We start from the raw sequence: 23807 nt of genomic DNA, 5'->3' as shown, positions 1-23807 counted from the left end.
AGGTTGGATAATGGACGGATGGACATTTGTATGCATAGCCCCATTTGCCCGTTTTCGTTTTTTTTCTTTCTTCAGTAATATTTCAGCAAACCCGGAGCTTGTCAGTTCAAATCCTGGTACTGACACCACTGTGTGACCCTGAGGAAGTCACTTCACCTGCATGTTGTGCAAAAAACAAAAGTAATGTAACAAATTGTACCTCAGATGTTGTAAGTTGGTGGAATAAAGGCATAAGTAAAATAGATAAATATGTATTATACACATAGGAACTATTCATTTGTGAGAGACAGCTGGCAGCTTATCCTGGCCGACATACCCAGGCTGCTAGATGGAGTCCTCCCTGCAGCATAGAGGTGCCCCGGATTCCCGCAGGGCATCATGGGAGATGGAGTTTGGATTCACAACCCTGCTGGGGATCGTGGGTGCCACCGTGTGACGCTGCAGGGAGATGCAAGGATTTTTATTTTCCCTATAGCCCGCAAGTACTCCCAAGTCATGGGGACGGAAAAACAGAAGTACTTCTGGGCCGGGCTGAACAAAAATATAAGTCTTCATCTGACCCGGAAGTGCTATTGAATCACATGGACTGAAGGACAGGAGCACTTCCGAGTAAATGACTATATAAAGGACTATGGGAGACCCAGCAAGATGAGCTGGAGTTGTGAGGGAGTGAGACGAAGCTACTGGGAGTGGAGGATTATTGTTGTGATTATAGATTATTTGTGTATTGTGGTGGATGTGGTGCTTTAGAGACACTATATTGAAGAAGATTAAAATACTTCTTGGTGCTTTTAAACCGATGTCTGCATCTGTCTGTTGGGTTTCACGGGGCAACAGCGCCCTCAAGCATCCACACATTGACAATACATATACGTATACAGTGACAACACCCACAGAGCATCAAATATATACAAGGCATAACCCTTTAATAATCTTTAATACATCTTGAGCCAATGATTTGCACTTTATTAATGGGATTAAAATAATGGGCCTCTGATTAAATAGGGAGTCAGGATTCTGTAAAAGCTCTAAAACACTGAGAATTGAAAGTTGTCACTCATAAGATAAGTAAAGACACAATACCTGTGCAATAAACTCTCCTTGCAACAGTAGCCTTGACAATGCTTGCAATACCTGTGCTGCACCCCAGCTCAAGTACTGTATTGCCTTAAACCGAGTCTACATGTGAAAGAATGAAATCAATCAATCACGGAATCGCCCCCTCGCCAAACCTTAAAAAAAAAAAAAAATACAATGAATTAGTGGGCAAAAGAGTCAAAGACAAAAGGCAAGTGGTCTTGTATATACTGCCAAAACTCACAAACATGTGTACAACATACTAAACTACAATGTGCTTATTTTAAAGCAATTCATGGCTACTGGGTGTATGATTATGTCTAGTTTCTTTCATTTTACACCCACAATGTAATATAGGGGAACAAAAATAGGGCATGCTAACAGTATCTGGCCCTTTTCAAGTCTTTTCATTAACTTTGCGCTAAACAGTTACAATTAAAAATTACATATACATTTATTTACTAGCATATGTTAATATGTAAATCTACATTCCTCTTTGTGAGGTCCGAAACACCCACGTTTCTTATTATATGCATAGTACCTCTGGGTGAGTGCTCATTGGTTGTCAACACTCATAATAATAATTACATTTACATAGTGCTTCTTCCACTACTCAAAACCCTTTATATTGTGAGTGAGGAGCTACTTAAACCACCACCAATGTGTCGCATCCACCTAGATGATGCAAAAACAGCCATTTTCTGTGCCAGTACGCTCACCACACATGAGCTATTAGGTGGTGAAGTGGTGAGATAGTTAGCCAATTAGAGGCAGAGGATGATTAAGGGGCCAGAATAACTAGGCTGAGGTGGGCAATGCAGCCAGGACATCAGAATGCACACTACTCTAATAAGGACCTCAATTTTATGTCTCATCCAAAGGACAGCACCTTTTTTACAATACAGCGTCCTCGTCACTACACTGGGGCATTGGGATCCACATTCAGACCACAGGGTAAGCATTCCCTGCTGGCCTCACCAACACCTCTTCCAGCAGTCAAGCCCAAACATGCTTAGCTTCAGGAGGATGATCTGTTCTGAAGTGCATGTGGTATGGCAGATGGTGCACAAAGAGCCGACCATCACGATTTAAGACAGGGCTAAGTTGCGGACTGACTGGACAGAGTCCCTAGGTACGTCATACTATACAAACAACCATCATGGAAGTACACCATGGCTGCCCTGTCTCACGAATATTATGTAAGTGAAATTTACAACTCAAAGTTGCTAGAAAAGTCATGTAATGTGACATGGCCTTTAGTCAGATTAGGCAGAAAGGACAGAACTACAAACAGGTTGCTCTCTATGCTTTGACTGCACCTTGTTTTTTTCTCCAAGGGTAAATAAATATCCCAAATAGCAAAGGAGACCAGACACATCCTTGGCTGAACTTTAAACAGATTCAGTTTGCCAGCAAGTACAGGGAAACAGCTTCTTTTCTGTAAATATTGGGAGTGAATGGCAAATAGAGATAACAAAGAATACATGGCAACAAGACTTTGAAATGCCACCCAAAAAAAAAAAACACATGGCAAGGATGGAATCTGGATTGCTCTTACTAGATGATGCTCAACGCAAACATTTTAATAATATGCATTTTTTTCTTCTGCTCACACACAGCTGTCTAAACCTGTCTTCTGATGGCATGATCACCTTATTACTAGTCCCTTCCACAAAAGAGCTATTCCATGAATTAAAGATTCTGAACATGTGTCCCTATACTCCTCCTCCTGCCCACTCCTGATGTAGCCACGATAGCAGTGTTGTCAGCAAACTTTTGCACATGGCAGGACTCTGAGTTGTATTGGAAGTACTATGTACAGTTAGGGCCATAAATATTTGGACAGAGACAACTTTTTTCTAATTTTGGTTCTGTACATTACCAAATGAATTTTAAATGAAACAACTCAGATGCAGTTGAAGTGCAGACCTTCAGCTTTAATTCAGTGGGGTGAACAAAACAATTGCATAAAAATGTGAGGCAACTAAAGCATTTTTGTAACACAATCCCTTCATTTCAGGGGCTCAAACGTAATTGGACAAATTAAATAACTGGAAATAAAATGTTCATTTCTAATACTTGGTTGAAAACCCTTTGCTGGCAATGACAGCCTGAAGTCCTGAACTCCTGGACATCACCAGATGCTGGGTTTCCTCCTTTTTAATGCTCTGCCAGGCCTTTACTGCAGCAGCTTTCAGTTGCTGTTTGTTTGTGGGCCTTTCTGTCTGAAGTTTAGTCTTCAACAAGTGAAATGCCTGCTCAGTTGGGTTAAGATCAGGTGACTGACTTGGCCATTCAAGAATTTCCCACTTGTTTGTTTTAATAAACTCCTGGGTTTCTTTGGCTGTATGTTTTGGGTCATTGTCCATCTGTATCATCAAACGCCACCCAATCAATTTGACTGCATTTAGCTGGATTTGAGCAGACAGTATGTCTCTGAACACCTCAGAATTCATTCGGCTGCTTCTGTCCTGTGTCACATCATCAATAAACACGAGTGTCCCAGTGCCACTGGCAGCCATGCACGCCCAAGCCATCACACTGCCTTCACCGTATTTTACAGATGATGTGGTATGCTTTGGATAATGAGCTGTTCCACGCCTTCTCCATACTTTTTTTTTGCCATCATTCTGGTAGAGGTTGATCTTGGTTTCATCTGTCCAAAGAATGTTTTTCCAGAACTGTGCTGGCTTTATTAGATGTTCTTTAGCAAAGTCCAATCTAGCCTTTCTATTCTTGAGGCTTATGAGTGGCTTGCACCATGCAGTGCACCCTCTGTATTTACTTTCATGCAGTCTTCTCTTTATGGTAGACTTGGATATCGATACGCCTACCCCCTGGAGAGTGTTGTTCACTTGGTTGGCTGTTGTGAAGGGGCTTCTCATCACCATGGAAATGATTCTGCGATCATCCACCACTGTTGTCTTCCGTGGACGTCCAGGTCTTTTTGCGTTGCTGAGTTCACCAGTGCTTGCTTTCTTCCTCAGGATGTACCAAACTGTAGATTTTGCCACTCATAATATTGTAGCAATTTCTCGCATGGGTTTTTTCTGTTTTCACAGCTTAAGGATGGCTTCTTTCACCTGCATGGAGAGCTCCTTTGACCGCATGTTGTCTGTTCACAGCAAAATCTTCCACATGCAAGCACCACACCTCAAATCAACTCCAGGCCTTTTATCTGCTTAATTGATAATGACATAACGACGGACTTGTCCACACCTGCCCATGAAATAGCCTTTGAGTCAATTGTCCAATTACTTTTGAGCCCCTGAAATGAAGGGATTGTGTTAATAAAATGCTTTAGTTGCCTCACATTTTTATGCAATCGTTTTGTTCACCCCACTGAATTAAAGCTGAAAGTCTGCACTTCAACTGCATCTGAGTTGTTTCATTTAAAATTCATTGTGGCAATGTACAGAACCAAAATTAGAAAAAAAGTTGTCTATGTCCAAATATTTATGGACCTAACTGTATATGAATATCTACTGCTAGCTTTATTGTTTCCTCAGAAGTTTGTTACTTTGATTATTTGCAAAGAAACTAGAAATTAAACAAGTTCAGAAATAATGAAAGTACTCTGCATTGCAAAGGGAAAACTCTTGGGCCCAGTTATAATATGAAGAGGCCATTTTCCACCTGCTTGTTTCACTTGGTACATATAGTACCTTTGTATTTGATAATTATTTTTAGTTTTATACTATTCCATACTAATATCAGTTTTTATTACTTACTGCCTTTGCTTAAAGATCCGTGCCTATAAAACTATGTCCTTGTATCTCTTATTATAATTGGCTTAATTTTTGACGTTACTACACCAGAGACTTGCAAGAAATACTTTTTGTGGTACTAATTTATGACAATAAATTGAATTGACCTTAAAATTGAGTTAAAATTGTCAGTTCCCATGGTATATGTAAACAAAATCCCAGTGTATGCCTGGGATTATAGCAGAAGCCCAATCAGCTATATGCTATACTGTACACTAGACTGTAAAATGAGACATACCAACAAAGGCAATCTATATATACATTTTCTTTGCTGCCTACAGTGAAATAAGGCAAGCCACAAAGTCAAAAATAAACAGGTCAGAAGAGAGAACAAGAGTAAATATGTGTGAGAGTCAAAACCAGGAGATAAATACTATCTTTTGTGAAATTCAAATGTTAAACAAAAATTGCAGTGAGGAAGCACAGTAAGAAGTTCAATCACTAAAAAACAAAAAACGCTGAAACACTTAGAAGGATTGATTAAGGACTGAAAAGCTTGAAGGACCACTGCTGCATGATGTTGACTTAAATATTGTCGCATTCATGTGTGACATTAAAATAGAAGCACAAAATAGTGCTGCTTGAAATGAAAATAAAATAGCATGGTGGTCATTTCTAACATGGACAACAATTTAAAATTAATAAACCTAGGTATTCACCACACTTTCTAATTCATGCAAGTTTTTCTTTAAATTTTGTTTTGTTGAAGACAGACATCTTTCTTATTCAACCTTTTAAAAAAACAGCAAAATGCTGAATAATATTAGTATGCCACATATCTTGCCAGCTGAATTGAAAACCAAGTATTATGACAAAAACACCCACACACACCTGTTTACCCACATCTTCTAAAGGTGTGGCCATTGTATGCTCTGTAAAAACAAAAAAATACATGTAAATATACACAACATGCAGTATGTGACTATTAAGAAAATCAAAGCTGAAAATCTCAGATGTGTTGTTTTTTTAAATGTAATATACAAAAAGGTCACATATGCAGTATGTGCTTGACTTGCCAATGGTTCTCCATACATGGAACATCAAGTAGTTTGAAGATGTGTTGATGTACTAGGGCAGGAAGGAATACCATCTAAAAGAACAAGACTCTACTTAAATTCCTTTTTAATCAGCAAGTGAACATTTCCCATGTTTGATTTTGTAAATGATACTGACTTTGAAATTACTTTACTTTAATGGCAACTGCATTCAAGAGCATCTGTCATTACTGATCTTTACCATTTTTTGCTCCTCATCTTGTATGTTGTGGAGGACAGCCAGGGTGCATGCCTGGCCAGGACGTCCCTTCTACTTATATTCCGGGGGAGCAGCCATGGACTCCTCAATACCTCCCCCGAGACGCTTGGTGGCAGCCTCCCTGGTTAATGATGATGCCTCAGTTTCCCCACAGGGTTTCATGGGAGATGGAGTTCTTCCCAACCCTGTGGGGACCTGGGATGGCCGCCAGGGGGCGAGGCAGAGATAGTTAAGCCCAGCTGGTCTAATCATGGGCCCCACACGGGAATACAATTGGGAACAGGTGAGAGCACTCCCGGGAGGGCCATAAAAGAAGCCAGCAACCACCACTCAGGGCCAGAATCGGGAGGAAGAGGACAAGGTGCCCGAGAGGAGTGGTGGTGCCAGCGGAAGGATTGCTGTCATTATAAAGAGGTACTTTGGGACTGTGTTGGGCCTGTGGGACACGGGGAAGACGTGCCCCACGGCTGAAGAGAAAATAAAAAGATTTGTGTACAATTTATACATGGCTCAGTGTGAATCTGTGCCGGGTCGGATGCTTATATAGCGCCTTATTCACAATGTATATTATTATTGGCACCCCTTGCTTCTCTTCTTGTATGTATGCTATTACAACAACTGTGGCACATGTGTTTTTGTTAAAAAATATTTATTTCACAGCAAAACCAAGTGCCATGACAGAAATAAAAAGAAGAGCAGTGTCATCTGCTAAGTGTCAGTCAAATCGCAGAAGCCAATTATGTTTTAACTGCAATATGTCCTCATTTGCCCTAGTCCATCTCAGTCAATGACTACTGATGCACTTGCTTCAAGGAGGAGTGTGCCAGCTACGGGCAACACGGGCATGACATTGTTATCTTTAACTTGGTTTTTATTAGCATTTTATTTTAGGACCATAGAGCCACATGTTTCACTAGTACATATACATAAATGTAATACTACAAAGATACACATTTATATGACAATAGTTTAATAATACTCTAAAGTAAATGAAAACATCTAAATCAAGGGTTTATATCCCATGATACTAAAATTGGGCAGCAAGTAAAAATAAAAAGGGACCAAAATAAAGACATATTTTACAAGGAAAAAATTAAGTATTTACAGAAAAAACGTATATATATGCTCAGAAATAAAGAGAAAAGGTAAGATGAGAAGTCACAAAGAAACATGGGGACAAAAATTAAGTTATAAACATACTACTAAAAATGTACACAGGAGAAATACTGAGAAATCTTAACAAGAAGAAGAAAGCAAGAAGGCAATAGGGTGGAAAATGAAGGTATAATTGGCACATTCGGATGAAGGTGAATAAAACTAATGAGAAAGAAGAAAACAATCAGAAAGTAAATCAGCAGAGAGAAACAAGGGAATGAACAGTATGAAATGTGGGCAGCTTCAGAGAGTTGCTTAAAATGTCTCAACACCAATTCTGTATGCTAAAATATGCAAATATTCCAAATCACAACATGCCTCTAGCATTATGGAGCAGACCTCTTATTTAAATTGGGGACTTATGTTTTATATATTTTATCCTTATATTGTATCTTTCATTTAAGTTATCTTTTCAAATTATGCATATATTCACATTAGTAATGTTTAAATCTCAATAGATGGTTTACAAATATTGAATCTATGATGCTTTAAATATTTTCTTAATCTTCTGAAGTTTAAATCTAATCATATAAGTATGGTGGGCCATACTCAGGGGTATAGGCTTTAAATCCCTGATTAAGCACAGAATTGAAAAAACAGACAGCCTTCTTCACTGGCAATTACCAAGAGCTAATGCAACTTACCAATAATAATTACATTTGGAGTGGTTTGCTCCTCATCTTCATTTTCAAACTCCTCTCCTTTGCTAAGTATCGTAGGACATACTTTTTCTCTTTCAAGGCAATTTTCTGGTGCACTAACTTTATACTCAGGTCTTCTTAACACATCCAGATCTCCATCCTCATCCAGCAGACAACTTTTGACCTCTGGGCAACTCAGCTCGTCTCCATCCTGCCTCTCTGAATATTCTGGCCTAAGGACATCTATTTTTTCTGCTCCCTGCTCACACTCTTCATATCCACAGGCTTGCTTCGAGCAAGATAAGTTCAAATTGGAGGCACAGCAGGTGTCATTATTTTCCCATTTTTCTCCATCACATAGTATTCTGTACTGTGAAAGAAAAACTGAAAAGCAGAACAAAGCAAAAATCGGAGAAGATTCGTAAGCGTACTGTTTAAGGTTGGCTAGCTTTAATAACCTTGAAATCTTTTATGAAGATCAAAATCTCACCTAAACACATGATTGAAATACTGTAGTTAACTTTTTTCTACAAATGACATTTCAGTAAATATAGTATTTTTTGATATTATAAATTCTTATTTTGTTTAGGCTAAATGATTACTGTACTTGGAACAATGCAGGACTGCAAAATAACCTATAATCTATCATTATGTTTGGGAATAGTATTCCACAGGGAAAGCATAGCATCATACTTAGAACGGCATTACATATACTGGGCAGCACTGTAGCACTAACATTAGTGCTGCTGTCAGATACCTTCAGAGCACTGGGTTTGAATCCCATCCTCAGCACTGTTATTGTGAAGATTGCTCATACACTCCATGTCTGTATGCAGTTTTTTTTCCCCAGGTATTCTAGTTTACCTTCCAAATCCTAATGTGTGTTATATGGTAACTGTAAATTACATATTAATGGGTGTGTGTCACCTGTGATGTACTGGTACCGCATAAAAGGTTGATTCCGGCCTTGTGTCCCAATTATATACTGGCACAGACATCAGACCTCTTGACCGAAAACTTGATTAAGTGGGTTTGGTAATGGATTGATGGTTGGACTTTGCACATGCTTTACCATATAAAGCAAAACAGAGGTTACAAGCAACCATATGTTTTATATACTGTATTAGGTGAACACTTCCTAATGATAAGGAGTCCAAAATAGTTAGACAGGTTAGCTAGACCTGAATTGCTATACAAGATGCTGTAGATACAGAGCCTTTAATGTCTAGTGAGGCTATTCAAGATAGACAGACAGGTTGATCTGAACGGCACTTAAATAAACAGACGCATAATACTTTATTGTTCACTGAAAGAAAATTCGATGAATATGCAATATATCAAAATGTGTGTGTTTTTTAAGGAAAGCTTTGGAAAACATCTTGCATCACCCCAGTCCCTAAGGTATCACATCCTAGTGAGCTAAATGACTTCCGGCCTGTCGCTCCGACGTCGCATGTGATGAAAACCATGGAGCGGCTGCTGCTTCACCACCTGAGGCCACAGGTCCATCACGCCCTCAACCCTCTGCAGTTTGCATACCAGGAGAAGGTGGGAGCGGAGGATGCCATCATCTACATGCTACACCTATCCCTCTCCCACTTGGACAGAGGCAGTGGTGCAGTACGAATTATGTTTCTGGACTTCTCTAGCGCCTTCACACCATCCAACCTCTGCTCCTTAGGGACAAGCTGACAGAGATGGGAGTAGATTCATACCTGGTGACATGGATCGTGGACTATCTTAAAGACAGACCTCAGTATGTGCGTCTCGGGAACTGCAGGTCTGACATTGTGGTCAGCAACACAGGAGCGCCGCAGGGGACTGTACTTTCTCCGGTCCTGTTCAGCCTATACACAGTTAGGTCCATAAATATTTGGACAGAGACAACTTTTTTCTAATTTTGGTTCTGTACATTACCACAATGAATTTAAATGAAACAACTCAGATGCAGTTGAAGTGCAGACTTTCAGCTTTAATTCACTGGGGTGAACAAAACGATTGCATAAAAATGTGAGTCAACTAAAGCATTTTTTAACACAATCCCTTCATTTCAGGGGCTCAAAAGTAATTGGACAAATTAAATAACGAAATAAAATCCATCCATCCATTCTCTTCCGCTTATCCGAGGTCAGGTCACGGGGGCAGCAGCTTGAGCAGAGATGCCCAGACTTCCCTCTCGCCAGCCACTTCTTCTAGCTCTTCCGGGGGAATTCCAAGGCGTTCCCAGGCCAGCCGAGAGACATAGTCCCTTCAGCGTGTCCTGGGTCTTCCCCTGGCCTCCTCCCGGTAAGATGTGCCCGGAACACCTCACCAGGGAGGCGTCCAGGAGGCATCCTGATCAGATGCCCGAACCACCTCATCTGACTCCTCTCGATTCGGAGGAGCAGCGGTTCTACTCTGAGCCCCTCCCGGATGACTGAGCTTCTCACCCTATGTTTAAGGAAATAATTATGGAAATAATTTGTATATAATTTATGGAAATAAAATGTTAATTTCTAATACTTGGTTGAAAACCCTTTGCTGGCAATGACAGCCTGAAATCCTGAACTCATGGACATCACCAGATGCTGGGTTTCCTCCTTTTTAATGCTCTGCCAGGCCTTTACTGCAGCGGCTTTCAGTTGCTGTTTGTTTGTGGGCCTTTCTGTCTGAAGTTTAGTCTTCAACAAGTGAAATGCCTGCTCAATTGGGTTAAGATCAGGTGAATTTTCCACTTCTTTGCTTTAATAAACTCCTGGGTTTCTTTGGCTGTATGTTTTGGGTCATTGTCCATCTGTATCATGAAATGCCGCCCAATCAATTTGACTGCATTTAGCTGGATTTGAGCAGACAGTATGAATTCTGAGGTATTCAGAGACATTCGGCTGCTTCTGTCCTGTGTGACATCATCACTAAACACTACTCTCCCAGTGCCACTGGCAGCCATGCACGCCCAAGCCATCACACTGCCTCCCTCCACCATGTTTTACAGATGATGTGGTATGCTTTGGATAATGAGCTCTTCCATGCATTGTCCATACTTTTTTCTTGCCATCATTCTGGTATAGGTTGATCTTGGTTTCATCTGTCCAAAGAATGTTTTTCCAGAACTGTGCTGGCTTTTTTAGATGTTCTTTAGCAAAGTCCAATCTAGCCTTTCTATTCTTGAGGCTTATGAGTGGCTTGCACCTTGCAGTGCACCCTCTGTATTTACTTTCATGCAGTTTTCTCTTTATGGTAGACTTGGATATGCCTACCCCCTGGAGAGTGTTATTCACTTGGTTGGCTGTTGTGAAGGGGTTTCTCTTCACCATGGAAATGATTCTGCGATCATCCACCACTGTTGTCTTCCGTGGACGTCCAGGTCTTTTGCGTTGCTGAGTTTACCAGTGCTTGCTTTCTTTCTCAGGATGTACCAAACTGTAGATTTTGCCACTCATAATATTGTAGCAATTTCTCGGATGGGTTTTTTCTGTTTTCGCAGCTTAAGGATGGCTTCTTTCACCTGCATGGAGAGCTCCTTTAACCGCATGTTGTCTGTTCACAGCAAAATCTTTCACATGCAAGCACCACACCACAAATCAACTCCAGGCCTTTTATCTGCTTAATTGATAACGACATAACGACGGATTTGCCCACACCTGCCCATGAAATAGCGTTTGAGTCAATTGTCCAATTACTTTTGAGCCCCTGAAATGAAGGGATTGTGTTAAAAAAATGCTTTAGTTGCCTCACATTTTTATGCAATCGTTTTGTTCACCCCACTGAATTAAAGCTGAAAGTCTGCACTTCAACTGCATCTGAGTTGTTTCATTTAAAATTCATTGTGGTAATGTACAGAACCAAAATTAGAAAAAAGTTGTCTCTGTCCAAATATTTATGGACCTAACTGTACATAGTACTTCCAATATAACTTGGAGTCTTGCCATGTGCAAAAGTTCGCTGACAACAATGCTATCGTGGCTACATCAGGAGTGGGCAGGAGGAGGAGTATAGGGACCTAATCAAGGACTTTGTTAAATGGTGCGACTCAAACCACCTACACCTGAACAGCAAAACCAAGGAGCTGGTGGTGGATTTTAGAAGGCCCAGACCCCACATGGACCCCGTGATCATCAGAGGTGACTGTGTGCAGAGGGTGCAGAACTATAAATACCTGGGAGTGCAGCTGGATGAAAAATTGGACTGGACTGCCAATACTGATGCTCTGTGTAAGAAAGGACAGAGCCGGCTATACTTCCTTAGAAGACTGGCGTCCTTCAACAACTGCAATAAGATGCTGCAGATGTTCTATCAGATGGTTGTGGCGAGTGCCCTCTTCCATGCGGTGGTATGCTGGGGAGGCAGCATAAAGAAGAGGGACTGCTCTCGCCTGGACAAACAGGTGAGGAAGGCAGGCTCTATTGTAGGCATGGAGCTGGACATTTTGACATCTGTGGCAGAGAGACGGGCGCTGAGCAGGCTCCTATCAATTAGTGGATGCAATGGTTTCTCCATAACAGTATCATCTCCAGACTGAGGAGCATCTCCAGCGACAGACTGCTGTCACTGTCCTGCTCCACTGACAGACTGAGGAGATCGTTCCTCCCCCACACTATGCGACTCTTCAATTCCACCCGGGGGGGTAAACGTTAATATTATACAAAGTTATTGTCTATCTGTATACCTGCATTGTTATCACTCTTTAATTTAATATTTTCTTTATCAGCATGCTGCTGCTGGAGTATGTGAATTTCCCCTTGGGATCAATAAAGTATCTATCTATCTACAAGGAAGAAATCCTCCTAAGATACTGTACACTATCACTCTGTGCCTGTGTCTGTCCCCATCTCTCACAATCTTAGTCTGACAAGACACCCACTAGCATGTAGAGAAGCATTTCAGCTCTTGATTTTTTCCCTGCTTTTTGTCACTTTCCTCATTAGCAACTCTCTGCAGACTGTGTGGCCTTCCACAGCAAGTGGTCTGCAAAGCCAGTCTCAGAGGGCCATAGTGGCTGCAAGTTTTTAGTTTCAAACTGATTTCTTACTGAGAAGACAGTTTTTGCTGCCTATTGCTTACTGCTTAAGCAACATTTTTCTGCTTCCTTTTAGTAGTCTCGCTTATTAAGATTTCCCACCCTTAATTGCTTACAGTATTTACAGCTGCATTCACAGGTTTTAATTGCTTATTATTAGGAATAAAATGCAAATAATAAAGGACCCAAGCAGTTCTCCATTTAACTTGTACCCTTTTACACCTGTGAGTATTCATTGTCGGACATATTAAGGAAAATTTTGGAAGGAAGCTAAAGAGAAAAAAAGTGAAAAACTGAGAAGTACTCATCTGCTACAGGCTACAAATCATTTAGATGATATCCTCACAAAAAAAATCTACAATATAAGAATGATCTGACAAGGCAGAATGAAAAACACTTACAAGTCATAAAATTAAATAAGATCTGTTATTGGCAAGAGTTTGTTTCTAACTACGCAATCAGGTTGGAACAAAAACCTGCAGCCACTATGACCATCCAGGACCAGCTTTGCAGACCTACCTATATTTTACAGCATTAATTTAATAATTTACTGCAATATTCCTCATCAATTTTAGGATTTTATTGACTTTCATGGAATATCATAGTGAATATAATAAGTGTGATTAGTTAAGCAGAAACAGAAATGCACAAGACAGAACAGTTGCATGGGGCCTCAGGTCACCAAGTAGTTTAGACTCACAACATCAGATATCTTGTTTTCAGCTTTTTTTATATTACTTGACCAGTATGGATTTTTTCAGCTATGTCATCTTATTAACCATTCTTAAGTGGAAGGTTACTGAAATACTATACAATCAGGAAGCACCCTAACACATTTATGCTAGAAACAGTTGTGTGTTACCTGTTCACAACAGTTGGCATTGACAATATAAGAAGCCAGTCTTCATGGAGAGAAAAAAAGACCAAGTTGTTGATGTACAAGGAATGGTATATTTTACTGGCTGAAACACCAATAACAAATTGTTTAGGTGTAACCGGCTACCTGGAGTGATTTTTTTTTCCCCACACGAAAGGTGGGTGGTGTTTCAAAGGAGTAGGAGATCCGGAATGTTGGAAAAGAGACTGAGATGGGTCTTAGTCTTGGGGGAGCAACCTGGGATTGTCCGGATGTTGGAAGTATCAGAAATGTAGAGTGGTCCAGGAGAATTTGCATGCTAGAGGAGAGTGTAAGGAGTTGGCCAAGTACTTAAAAGTGCACAAGCACAATCTCAACTTGTGAATGGGAGAGATGCAAAGTGAAAAGAGCGGTGAGTTGCAAATTTTCTGTTTTTTCTGAAATAACTTAAATCGTGCCTCTGGCTCTCACTCAAACAGCAAGTAATACTCTAACTCAAATGTTCCTTTAAATTACATTTTTGGTGGGTCTTTAGTCTTGTTGCATTCAATGCCCCTCAATAGCCTTCACAACAATTTCACTGCTGTGTTGTAAATATTCCAATGAATGGGCCTAGAACTGCATTATATGTATTAACCTACTCGGCTTTCTTGCTAACAAAGCATGTGGCAGAGTGAAAACAAGGGCTGTGCTAAGACGTGTGCACAAAGTGACATACAGTCCAAGTTCAAATTGTGCATTAAGTTAGGATACCCTTTCCCAAGGATGAATAACCGTACTTAATGTGTGAGCCTGTTCAAGTGCAGTGATGGAACTGAAGCAGCAGATAACAGTAAGGCACATGTCCCTATCACTCTCTTTAACATGAGGAAATACATACTGTAGCTGCTAATGTAATGGAAATATGTCCCCATCACATCGTTTAAATGAATGCAGGAAGACCACAGTTTGTTCATTCAATAGCCTAACAAAACACATTAAGAGCAGAAAATGAATTGAGGAGGGCTGAGAATAATTTACATGTTTACGTTAGTCTTCCTTGCTTCAAATAAATTATCAGGTTGGAAGGCAATTAATTCCACCACCCATGCAGAATTGCCTTTTGAAGATGATGACCTGGGAAAAATATATAGTTAATTTAGGCATTGATATCCTTTTAAATTAATGATTCAATGTTTAAATTACCTGGTTGCTCTGCAGCATTCAACCGAACCATAAGATGCCTTTTGTTTGGAAGAAACAAGTGAATATCAGACAGCACTGTATCTTTCGTGAAAGAGATGACATCCATGTTGAAAGCAGCATGGTGGGCTCCTGGAGTAAACACGAGACCTTAAGGAAGAATAAAGCTTTAGCTGTTGGATTCATATGCACAGCTGAGAATATAATTATTTTGCAGGGTGGGCTTAATATGATCAGATCTCAAGGACCAAAAGCTGCTCTAGGTCTTTATCTGCTGGAAGTACAATAGGCCATAACATGCAGAGTAAAAAAATATTCATTACACTGCCAGAGTCATTTTTTCCCTAATCCTCTTTGTGCATTAATGAAGCAATTAAGTATAATGTAATATAACACCAGGAATGTAAAAGTGATTATATCAGAGATATTTTTAGTTAAGAAGCCTGACATTTACTTGGTCAAAGTACTGTAGTACAGCAGAAATGTTTGTGTGTATTTCATTTGAAGTTAGAAAATGCTGTCAAAACAGGTACAAGTAGAAACTGTATTTCATAATAAATCTTAATGTATTATTGTAAAGACTAAGATTTAATGAAAATATACATTATATCTATATTATTTCAAATTTACAATAGTAAATCTTCATAAACAACAGGCCACAAAGTAGCACAATTGCCTCATTGCACGGATACTTCATTGGTCAAGTGTCCTACTGTAACTGTCTGTATGGAATCTTCATGCTCTTCTATTTCCTTTATTTTTTTAGGACATTCCAGTTTCCTTTTTATATACCAAAGACATGCATGTTAAGTTGATTGGTGACTCTGAGTTGGCCAAGTGTGAGGAAATATGGATTTGAATTGGAGTGTGCCCTGGTCAACATTTGCCCCTGCATTGTGCCCAAGACTGTCAGTATAAGTATATGGTTTAAAAAAACAAACAAGGCAAATATTTATTGGTAAGAACAATTGAACTATATATTTTCTAATCTTAAAACTAGGATCACATTTCCTTCCCATAACCTTAGCTCATACAAGATAAACAAACACATCAGATATAAATTATGTAGATATAAAAATGATATAATTCATGGACAATTCCTGTACCAAAGAAGACAGGCTTCTGCGGTTCCCTATTTTTATAATTCATTTTACACAGTTACTTTAACTATTATGTCTTTAAAAGGCAGTGTACCTAGATTAACTACCATTATCTGGGCTTACTAAGAGTGACCAGTTTATTAATTTGCTCCACTTTCCAGTTTTTTTGGCACCTTAGAACCCTAATTGACACAGACAAGGGAAGGGAGTGTGGAAAAATGACAAAAACAAAATGATAAATCGTCAAAACAATGCTGAAATCCTAACAAATATTGTTTAATTGTATGTTTGTTATATTCACTGTACACACAGCCTACAGTAAAGTATAGAGTTGTGTGGTATACTGGTGGTGGAAAAATGGTATGGTACCAGAATGTCTATATTTTCAGTAGTAGAAACAAAGTTAGTTGTCTCCTCATTTTACCTTCCACCTCTTTGGTGCATGGTAAACTATGCAGGGGAAAGCTTCTACATGCTGGAGACTTCATGGGGGACCACCCCTTCCCTCCTTTGCCTCATTGCACTTGAGACTTCACAGTGGAATTGCTCCTTGTAATAATTGCAGAATGAGCTGGGCTGCTCGGACTTTCATATAGCCAGTCTCTTAATCAACAGCTAATTTGTGTGCCTCACCAAACCTGATGTCAAATTAAATTTCTCGTTTCCCATTTTCTGAGTTCAAAATAGCGTAGCAGAACAGCCCCATATACTGTGTATCATTCACACTTGAACCTATTCAATACAAATGACAAATTAATAGGAAAATAGGCAAAGCAACTTGGATTTAGACAGGTTTTTTAACTTAAAACAAGTTGTAAGCGGTTTAATTATGTTAAACAGAAATTTACAAGAAACCTTTTTTAAAGCTATTCTTTTTAATTCTAGTGAATACAGAATGCATCAGTGACACAGGATGTATACTTCACCTTTGGCTACAATTTAAGTGTTTCACTAAAATACATGTGTATAAATTATGTAATTAACTTATATAACACCGTGAATAAAAAAAGTTATTCTGTCTCAAAATATGTGAAAATTATATCCCTTATTATCTCAGCATGTGAATTAATTAAAAAAAAAAAAATCTTGGGAAGTAATTGGCCCCATCATTCATTGGTTAAGAGTTCTGTCTTTCAAAGCACAGTATTATGGGACTGTTTTTATTGTTTATGATTATTAATGTTTCTGGAAATAACTATTTAATATTTTTTAGCAAAAAAGTACATGCATTTTGCATGGTTTAAGCATATGACTGGATAACGGACATGTGGTGGATGTGACACGAGTACTGTGAGAAATTTGTTTCCTTTTTCCATGGCCATTTTTCACATTGTCATTGGTCACCATTGGATTCTATTACATCATACACATTTTCCTCCTGTAATGCATGAAAATAATACAAAAAAAAAACTACACGGTGTAAGTAACATAAAACTTATTGGGTGGAGTATTTCTATGAGAAAAAAACAGGCATGACAGTAATGTAACCTATGCCTGCAAAAATTCTGCAAATAAGGCAGAAGCTACAAGAATAATCAATATCATGAATGACTGTCCTAGACTTCCTCACATATTTTCTCTAAAACTAATTGTTGAAAAACCTAAATTGTAATTTCTTCTTGTTGTGTAGTTAAAGAAAGAAATGCAATTAAAAAATACTACAAAGGCTGATAAAGTAATGACTGCCAGGTGTAATAGTATTCCCAAGAAATTCAAGGTGACAGTAACCAGATTTGACAAAGGAAATGGATTATGAGACATGTGAATGTTCTGACAGTCCATGAAAATATCAAAAACCAAACTCTCCAAAAAAAAAAAAAAATACTGTCTGTAAAAACAGAAAATTTCTAGCATTAGACATTTTGAATTGTAATTTGGTTCCATCATTAAGCAGTATGAAAAATCTCTGAAGCAGTCTGCTAAATGTTTTCCAACTGCTTTCAAGCTTTCAACTAAGGAACAGAGTGCAAATTAATTGGACTGCATGATGGACTATACTAGATTATAGGGACAATCTGAACACATTTTCACTCATAGAGTTATTAACAATGACCCACAGACAATGGTGACAAAACTTACAGCTCAGGGACAAAATAAAACTCCTGCTTGTTAACACAAAATGCCTGGCAGAATGTACAAAAATGGTTTGGCATGGAACACCAGCTTTCTGGTGTATTGTCAGCAGAAAGAATGCATATCCTACAGTTATAAACTATAGAAAAGGGCAATTTGGTTAAGTAGTTGTATGAAAAATAATGAAATTGCTATTAGGCAATATCATAGTTTACATACATGTAGTTAAGAGTATTTTGTAATATATACCTGTCTGAAAAAAAGACCTTCTCAAGCTGACAATCAGACAAGTTGAGTAAACACATTAAAACTCTATATACACCAAAGTGCTAAGCACATTTTTTCTTCTCTCAATTTCATGAAAACGCTTCATTCAGTACAGGACTGCAAAGGGAAGGAGCCTATGCTGACAACGAAAGGTAAAAAGTACTAGTTCACTGCATGACATTCTCACTTAAGTCAGGAGTTAAGCATGAGCGCTTAGTGAACATCTTCAAGGTTCTGAGAAAGTAGGTGATACCACCCTCAGTGCAGAGGGGGCGCCGTCATTAACTTCATCTCTTTTTTCACCATCATTTTTTAGGCTCACTGGTGGAGGACAAGTGAGCTAGTTTCCACCCATGCTTACGAAGCCCCACACCTTCTAGGTCAGCACTATAAATATCTAGAGGCCACCAGAAGTCGCTATTCATTAAAAGCATGCAACTAATAGAACGTAATCACATCCCTTTGTATATTATTATCATCTTTGTGGTCAAGCCTTAGTATTACTATCTGAAAAGTAAAAAGCCCCATCATAATTTCCAGCTAAAGTACAAAACACCTTCATAATTGCCATATTGTGCCTACAGGTGCCAGAAAATCATGGTGCCATTCATTCTAAAGCGTGAACTCCTACTCCTAGCTGGGAGTGGGTATATGACACTTCGTTATACTATAGTTATACCTAGTTGTACTTTTAGGCGCACATATGAGACGCTTGATAAAACAAGGCACTGATTTACTTGGTCACCTACTTGGCTTGCATCCCATTATTGTCTGGCAGACAGTTAAAGAAAAAAAAAATCAATTAATCAAATCAATTATAATTAAGGCAAAATACATGTTAAATTATCAGCAGCAACTGGTTACTATGCAATTAAGAAAAGTGGCTGCAATGGAGCGGAGTTTGGTGCCCCTCTCCTATGTCATCACTCTGAAGAACCACTGTGGCAACATTACTTTTAAAAGAGTAGGTTGTCATGAGAGGAGCAATGAATTTACCATTAACTGTATTTGTGCAAGGTCACTGGAAATGAGCCATCAAAAAAGGTAATTAGTGTAGTAGGTTTAGATGGGTTAATTACTAGTTTTGCATAAAACAAATCTGTCTTTGGACGGCATGGCGGCACTGTGGTAGCACTGGTGCCTTGCAGTAAGGAGAACAGGGTTTATGTCCTGGTCAGGACTACACGGGTTATAATATAACATGTCAAATTTATCTGTATGAGATTTCTTAGAAAAGTAAACTAGTAGGGCATTTTTGATTTGATGTTTAAACACATGGTCTCCACTTAAACAAGCGGAATTAATCGAAAAATAACCTTCTAACTGAAAAAACAGCTGGCCCAAAAAAACAAAAAAAAAAACACACAGTCCTTCAGACCATAATTTACGAAGCAGTAATACTAAATTTAGGACGCACAATGTCCTGCCGTAGATGTTCCAGGTTTAGAGGCTCATCGACGGTGTGACTTAATACAATACATACCCATTAAAATGTCACCGAGGGACATACACCTCATGATTTGATTAAATAAAACAAATAATCAAACCTTTTAGTCCTTAGCTGCTCATTTTCCAGTACGTATTACAGCCGTCAAGCTTAAACGTGTGGGGCTTGGGGGGGGCCTCAATCAGGAACTTCTAAAAAAAGATCTCCAGAAGTATTCCATATTCTCTTCGAAGAAGTATGGCCTCTGAATGGACACTGGCAGGTGCAAATCGACGAAAATAAAACCTGGTATGCATAAATAAATCATGACATGTCTCACTAATAAAACGTCTTTTACTTCTGTTAAATAACTGCTACAAGCGATACGATAAGAAAGCTGATTCCCTGCGCTCACGAAAAAAAAACAAAGCTTACATCAAATAATGCAACAAGCTGGGAAATTAACTGCTGTTAAAACTTAATTATAAAGTAACGTAATATCTTCACACCCGCTTAATTTAGTTTCGGCACGTGCGTTGGCAAAACCTATCCTGCAGATTTTTGCCGCTATTAAACTTACTAAATGTATATTCCGTAACTGCAGTCAAATTATACAGTCCACATTATATCACATCATTAACTTTACGAGGCGTAAAATAAAAACGTGTATTTTTAAAATAAACAAATGCAGTGACATAAAATATATAACTCCTCAATCTCACGTCTACACAAGACGAATTTATGCTATTAAATTCCATTCGCCCCAAAATTAATTACTTGTATAAATTGAATCAATCTTACCTGCAAAATAGTAGCAAGTTTGACAGCTCGGTGCTCCTTCCAAAGCAGCACGGCTCGCGGCAAATCCCTGACGCTCACGAGTTCCGCGTTTGCTTGTTTGAGTCTGCCTACAGTACATTCATTTACCTTCATTGGTTCAGCAGACACTTTTACCCAGGAGGAGGAGGAGGTTAGGAGCACCCCCAGACCGACTCACAAAACAGGTTCACATAATTTAATAAACATAATTCTGAAGGACTGTTTGGGAATATGTTTACAGGGCAGGTTACAAACTGATCATTACAAGTGAAGAGCTTCAACAATTGAATTACAGTTCCTAGGTTACAAACCCTATCAATTAGACAGAAATTTACCAAACAAGAGAATCTTCAAACACATCTTAACCACATTGTGGGAGTCAGAAGTTTGAATGGAGATTGCAGCTCTTTCCTCCAGCTGGGGGTTATATGTGAAAAGAGTCTGGATTGAGCTTTGATGCCATGCAAAGGTGGCAACCCTACATGCCATTCATCAGCAGACGAGAGTGGGCTAGAAAGAGCATAAGACCACAAAATTATATATAGTATATAGTGGAAAGTACAACCCCAACATAAACAGGCACAGTGACACATAAGTCCAAAAAAACACTTTTTATTTTGTTTTCTTCACCCTTTTCACAGCACCATGCCCAAATCCCCGACTGCACTACAGTTCAGTTTCTGTCTGTCTGTCTGTCTGTCTGTCTGTCTGTCTGTCTTTCTTTCTTTCTTTCTTTCTTTCTTTCTTTCTTTCTTTCTTTCTTTCTTTCTTTACTCCTCTACCTCCCAACTGCAGCTCCCAGAATGGTTATAGTTCACCCGGAAGTGCTTCCTGACAATCTTCCTGCAGCACTTCCTGGTGTGGCACAAGTGCTGCATGGGCACCCGGAAGCACTCCAGGTGCACCTGGATTTTCTTCTGGCAGCACTTCCTGGTGTGTCAGAAGTGCTGCACTCTAGGGCTCCAGGATCGTCCAGGTGCCCCCTAGCGGTGGCCACGGTCCCTAACCGGGTTGAGCTTCCAAGATCCAATCCCGTAACCCCGATGCAAACCAGGGGGGCTGCCCTCTCGTGTCCTCTCCTGGTCCTTCCAGGCGTCCCGTGTGTGTGTGTGTGTGTGTGTATATGTATATAGGCACCGAACCAGTGACTACTCTGCAGGAAAGCTTCAGGGATTTGAACTTAACATGTGCAGGTAGCCAATATGGTGATCTGAAACACTAATAACATTTGCTTGCCTCAGCTGGTTGAACACCAGAAGTGCAGCTTGCATTTTGTATCATCTGCAATGGCTTCGTGACAGATGCTGGTACTTCTGCCAACAGAGAACTGCAGTGGTCCTGATGTGACAAGACCAAAGTCTAGACCAGGAGTGTCAGATTTCAGTCTGATATTGCAGATATTGTATAGTGTGAATCTGCAAGACTAAGAGTCCATTGCAACATGTTACTTGAAAGACATCTGGTTATGGATCACCTCTCCAAGGTTGAGTACAGACTTGGGAGGTGTTAGCAATAAGAAGTCAAGCTGAATAGATATGGGGTGCCGAATAGACAGATAAGCAGGAATAACAAGATGGTCTGTCTTTGCCAGGATGAGTTGAAGATGGTGTTCCTTCTTCCAGGTTGCAATGTCAGTGAGACTTGTAGAGATTCTAGCTGATACCATGTGGTCCTTAGGAGGGAAGATAGATAGTGTGGCGTACCATCAGCATAGCACTGACAAGAAAAACCATGAGACAGGATGTTGGGGCATAGTGAGGAAGTGTATAGAGAGTAGAGAAGAAGGCCTAGCAATGATACTTGGAGCACCCCTGTTCTTGCCTAGTGCACCTTTGACATCTCTCCTTGTCTGGACACACAGTAGTCTCTGCACGAGAGGCAGGGCTCAAGGTCAGAGAGGGTGGCAAAGATGATCTGGTGGTTGACTGTGTTGAAGGCAGATGGGACCTATAGAAGGATGAGGACAGATGACATGTTGGTAGCTCTAGACTTCCATAAAGTATTGGCAATTGTAAGTAGAGCCATCTTGATGAAATGGCCTTTCTTAAAGTCTGCCTAATTAAGATTAAGCAGTCTATTTTGTAGAAGAATGAAAGGGACTTGGTTAGAGACAGCACATTCCAGTGTTTTGGATAGAGAGTCATGAACTGTGCGGCCACACTGAACACAGGGCAGTCGGTTTGTTGGGTTACAAGTCCTTCAAAATGGGCACAAACAGCTTAAAAGTTTAGCAGACTGCAATTTTTTCATAATTTGATTTACATCAGTGTTCAGATAAGAAATCCGTATTCAGATCAAAAATCGGCATTCTGTTACAATATCCATTCGTCCATTTTCTGAACGTGCTTAACCTAGTTGAAGGGATAAAGGCGAGAGCATTTTTCAGCAATACAATATCCATCAATGGATGGGGTGACCAATCTGTCATAAGGCACATTTACATGCCACCCACTCCCACTTTCACCGAGTCAATTTAGTGCTACCAATTTACAATGGAGGAAGTTTAAAAAAAAATAACAGAGCAAAAATAGAAAGTATAGGCCAGGGGTAGGCAACGTCGGTCCTGGAGTGCCACAGTATGTGCAGGTTTTTGTTCCAACCCAGTTCCTTAACGAGAACTCAGTTATTGCTGATGAAGCACATATTGCTTAAGTGACATTTTAATGCTTCATTTTAGTGGTCTCGCTTGTTAAGATTCTCCAACCTTAATTGCTTATTTCAATCTTAAACTGCTGCATTCAGTGTTTTAATTGCTCCTTATTAGCAATAAGATGTAAAAGACAAAGCAGCCAGCAGTTCTCCAGCTAGCTTTTTTTCCAATTACATCTGTGTGTGTTCATCATGCACGGTTTGATTTAATAAAACACTTAATAGAAAAATGTGACAGACTGAAAATGATCTGTTTTAGGCTTCAAATCATTTGGATGATATCCTTGGAAAGGAAAAAAATCTACGATATAAAAGCCTTACATTGCACAGACTAACAAGCCATAAAATTAAATAAGGTCTGAGATTGGCAATGATTGGTTTCTAATTAAGCAATTGGGTTGGAATGAAAACCTGTAGCCACTGCGGCTCACCAGGACCGACATTGCCTACCCCTGTTTTACATCTTATTGCTAATAAGGAGCAATTAAAACGCTGAATGCAACAGTTTAAGATTGAAATAAGCAATTAAGGTTGGAGAACCTTAA

General features: G+C 39.4%; 1 protein-coding gene across 1 annotated transcript in view; it reads right to left on the bottom strand.

Moving 5' to 3' along the window:
• mettl22 (methyltransferase 22, Kin17 lysine) overlaps positions 1 to 20676 on the bottom strand; it is a 40608-nt gene extending 19932 nt beyond the window's left edge. The window contains 6 exon segments of the mRNA XM_051933446.1: positions 1084 to 1222; positions 5658 to 5716; positions 7898 to 8278; positions 14932 to 15078; positions 19916 to 20100; positions 20596 to 20676. Of these exon segments, the coding sequence (XP_051789406.1) occupies positions 1084 to 1222; positions 5658 to 5716; positions 7898 to 8278; positions 14932 to 15037 (685 nt within the window). The 5' untranslated portion in view covers positions 15038 to 15078; positions 19916 to 20100; positions 20596 to 20676.
• Between the last annotated feature and the right edge of the window lie 3131 nt (positions 20677 to 23807).

The sequence above is a fragment of the Erpetoichthys calabaricus genome, chromosome 11 (assembly GCF_900747795.2).
Source record: "Erpetoichthys calabaricus chromosome 11, fErpCal1.3, whole genome shotgun sequence".
Taxonomy (NCBI): domain Eukaryota; kingdom Metazoa; phylum Chordata; class Cladistia; order Polypteriformes; family Polypteridae; genus Erpetoichthys; species Erpetoichthys calabaricus.
The sequence above is the reverse complement of the archived record's forward strand: the minus strand, read 5'-3'. Positions and strand labels throughout refer to the sequence as shown.